This window comes from Papilio polytes, unplaced genomic scaffold, assembly GCF_000836215.1.
Source record: "Papilio polytes unplaced genomic scaffold, Ppol_1.0 DF821383.1, whole genome shotgun sequence".
Classification (NCBI taxonomy): Eukaryota; Metazoa; Arthropoda; class Insecta; order Lepidoptera; family Papilionidae; genus Papilio; species Papilio polytes.
Window position 1 is genome coordinate 601 of NW_013527821.1, and position 4036 is coordinate 4636.

Genomic DNA, 4036 nt, shown 5'->3' on the forward strand with positions numbered 1-4036 from the left:
TTGCGAATCAAGAAAGTAATAAACAATTTTCATGATGTAACTAATTAAGTTACAAGTCAAACTTAATTAGACAAAAACTTCATTCGGCATCAGAGCTCACATTAAGATCAAGCGAGTAAGAAATATTACACTGAGGCTGTAACCATTACAAAACTATGGCATAATATATTGTGAAACGCCGCGCGAATCAAGCAAATAACACCGTCTAAAAAAGATAAATCAGCAGAAATTATCTGATTTGTGTTGTCTTTGAATGATACGTCTTTTTATCCAAACTTAAAAGTTATGAAACACTTTTGTTGTTTTTTTTGTTTCATAAATCGATAAAGTAAGTGGAATATTGTACTGGTGTTATTGTTAATGAAAAAATCTCATTTTAAGATTATAAAATGAACTTGATATTCTTGATAAACTTCTTTTACTCTGTAATTTTTATTTTAAAATTAAGGTAATCATTACAAACATCAAAAGTAGTAAAATTGAGCCGATTACATTGAGGTAAAAAAGAGAATTTTATAGAATGTACCAAACTAGCAAAACCTATGAACCATTAAAGTTCAAAATTACTAATTGTAGAAACTATACACATATAAGAGGAACTCAGTAAGTTATCATACTCCATACTTTTTAATATAATAAATGCGAAAGTTTATATAGATGGATGGATGGATGTTTGTTAGAGTGTGTACCCTAAACAGCTGAATAGATTTCGATGAAATTTGGCATAGATGTAGAGCATAGTCTGTAAGAACACTTAGGTTACTCAGTTTTGATTTTTTTTTAATTCCACGCGAACGGAGTCGCGGCCGAAAACTAGTAAGCTATAATATTCGGCAGCCTCAATAGACAACCGGTAGAACAATATTGGCTTGAATTTTTCACAAGACTCAATGGTTTGTAATAACGCGAAAAATTGCGTGTGAATGGAAAATATTCGCATTGTGTAGGCGAACAATGTTCAGATATATAGATAGGAGCCGGGTAAGGCAATCAATCTTATAAGTAAATCAGGAAAGGCGCGGTTTACTTCAAGATCAAACCTAGTAACAGAAGAACCGGAGGCCTAATTTTGGTCCCTTTCCCTTTCCACCCTTTCTTAAGAGGAAGGGAAGGGAAGGAAAGGTGGATTTGACGATTGCGAAGACGCATAGGAAGGGGAAATGTCCTTTTTAAGTGCGTCTCCTCCTTCGTCAATGAAGGGTAGGCAACGCATCTGCAATTGCGCATGTTTATGGACAGCGGTCGCTTTTCATTTCGGGGGATTCAGGCCGCTTGCTCGTTTGCCACCTTATATTATAAAAAAAGGTTACATACGGTGAATCTCATATTTATGTGAAGTCTAAAGCGGCAAATTTGTTATTGCCAAACTAGATTAAAAGCCTGTACCACGAACGACCGGCTTTGAATGTGGTAGTCAATCAAAGTTAGTCCCAATCCTTAAAATACATTACAAATATACAAGGTCATTAACAAAAAGCACATACTGTTATACAATTGTTTTTTTTGTCGCACATATAGCGGAGTCTCTACTCCAATAAAACTCTTTAGGTCCAACATTCCGGCTATCAAAGTGTCAATACCGTTGTGATTTCGTCCGAAGTAAAACGCTTATTAAAAATAGATTGAAGCAATATTTTTTCAACACTGCCGCTACGTCAAACACACTAGTACCTCGGAACACCTAGAAGATATCACTTTCTCATACATGGCAAGATCTAGTCGACAAAACGAAGCTTCAAATACGCAACCATAATTAAGGTTAGATCGATCATGTTTATATTAGTGTCAAACTGACAGCTACAACAGATGCAGTTTTAATTGTCACAAAGTCGTGTAACAAAACTGACAGTTACATAGTGTTACCAGTGAGAATATTTGCGTTCCGTTCGACACAAGTATTTTTTCTTTAACAATAATTATGGATCAACAATTTCAATTACTGTTTGAAGAAATGAAGATAGAAATGCAAAGACAAACTATTGAATTACGAGAATCTATTACAAACAGTATAATGGATAGAATGGATGAAAAATTAACTCCGATCATTGCGGAAAATAAAAAGCTCAAACAAAAAATCAATACATTAGAAAAAGAAGTTGAATACTTAAAACGCGAAAAGAAAGGTAACAATCTTGTTATTTTTGGAATAGAAGAGGGCGAAAAATCAATATCGGAGCTATTTGATAATTTTAAAAAGATACTAAAAGACAACATAAACATAGATTTACAACAACGCGAAATAAACAAGTTATATCGTCTAGGAAAAAATAAAATTGCACATAAACCAAGACCAATATTATGTTCATTTATAAACAAATGGAAGAAGGAAGAAATTTTGAAGAATAAAAGAAATTTGAAAGAAATTCACGTTTCTGAGGATTACACAAAAGAAGTTTTGGAAAAACGAAAAGCTTTAATGCCAAAATTAAACGAAGAAAAGAAAAAGGGAAACATTGCTTTCATTAAATATGATCAACTCATAGTAATAGAACAAAATACTAATGCAGATAAAAGAAAAAGGGAGCTATCTACATCACCACAATTGCCATCAAAAATACACACAAAAAAACATCAAATGCCAAGTTCCCTCAAATCAAATAGATCAAACGCCTTCGATATAATGAGATCACATTCTCTAACCAACATCTCAAACAACAGCAAACAATAGCAATTAACAACCGGCAAACGGAAAAACAAACCAACACATGAAAACCGACTAGAAGACAAAACACAACCACCCCCAAGCCGACTGGTCCTCGTGGGGGATAGAGACCACGACCCTCCGACATCACATCTTTACAATTCCCATAAAGCAAAATTATATGTTGCTGCTTTAAATGTCCGCACGCTGAAAAGGGAAGAAAACCTCGCAGAATTAATACAGGCGCTGAGTAATATCAAATATGACATTCTCGGTCTTAGTGAATTAAGACGGGAAGGAGAAAGAATTATTGCCTACCAAGACTTCTTGCTTTATCATATAGGATCGACTCCAGGACAATACGGAGTCGGCTTTATTGTCAAAAAGAACCTCGTAAACAATATTGAAGGATTCATCGGAATCTCAGAGCGCATAGCAATAATGAATCTAAAGCTGCCAGAGTACCAGGAGCCATGGTCAATCATACAAATATATTCACCCACAGAGCAAGCGGATACTAAAACAATAGAATCATTTTACCTGGAGTTAAACAAATCTATCCAACAGCATGCTCACAAAAACTTAATTGTTATGGGAGACTGGAACGGACAAATTGGAGAGAGGCGCCAAGGCGAAGAAAAAGCTGTAGGACCATACACGTATAGCAACAAGCATAGGAGCAGAAATGGAGAGAGATTAGTAAACTTTACATTGGAAAACAACTTAAGTATTTTAAATACTATGTATAAGAAAAACAAAAAGAGGAAGTGGACTTGGGTCTCGCCAGATGGGGAAACAAAAAATGAAATTGATTTTATAATGACGAACAAATGTAAATGCTTCTCAAATTATGATGTCATCAACAAACTAAACTACAACACAGACCACAAGCTGATCAGAGCTGAACTAAAAACAGATCAACCGAAAAGACCTAGACCCAGGCAAGAAATAGCTAACCTTAAACTCGGAAAACATCAATTACACCAACTGGTCATCGACTTAAAGAACAAATTCACGAATTTCAAACAAAGGACAGAGAGATTTGAAACACAGGAGAAGTACAATTTAATAGAAAGTATTATTAAGAATCAAATTCAGTCCACAAAAAGCAATACCAAGAATAATCAGAAGACATGGCTAACGACAAATACTTTGAAACTAATGGAAAGAAGGAACTATTTAATAAGCACAAAAGATGTAAAGAATAGAAGAGAGAAATTAACAGAAATCAGTAAAACAATAAAGCAGAGTATCAGAGAAGATAGAAAACGAAACAGATTAGAAATAATAGAGAAATATATTAAGGAAACTGGTGGCGCCAAAAAAGCTTACAAGGAAATAGAAAAGTCAAAAGATTGGTTTGTAAAAATAAAAAACAATAGAGGAAACTTGAAT

The 4036-nt window shown here is 34.3% G+C and overlaps 1 protein-coding gene across 1 annotated transcript; it reads left to right on the forward strand.

Annotated features, from left to right (window-relative positions):
• The first annotated feature begins 1562 nt into the window (after positions 1-1562).
• On the forward strand, positions 1563-4030 carry LOC106109023. Its single transcript, XM_013290420.1, has one exon. The coding sequence runs from the start codon at positions 1919-1921 to the stop codon at positions 2666-2668; it is 750 nt and encodes a 249-aa protein (XP_013145874.1). The 5' UTR covers positions 1563-1918; the 3' UTR covers positions 2669-4030.
• The last annotated feature ends 6 nt before the right edge of the window (positions 4031-4036 follow it).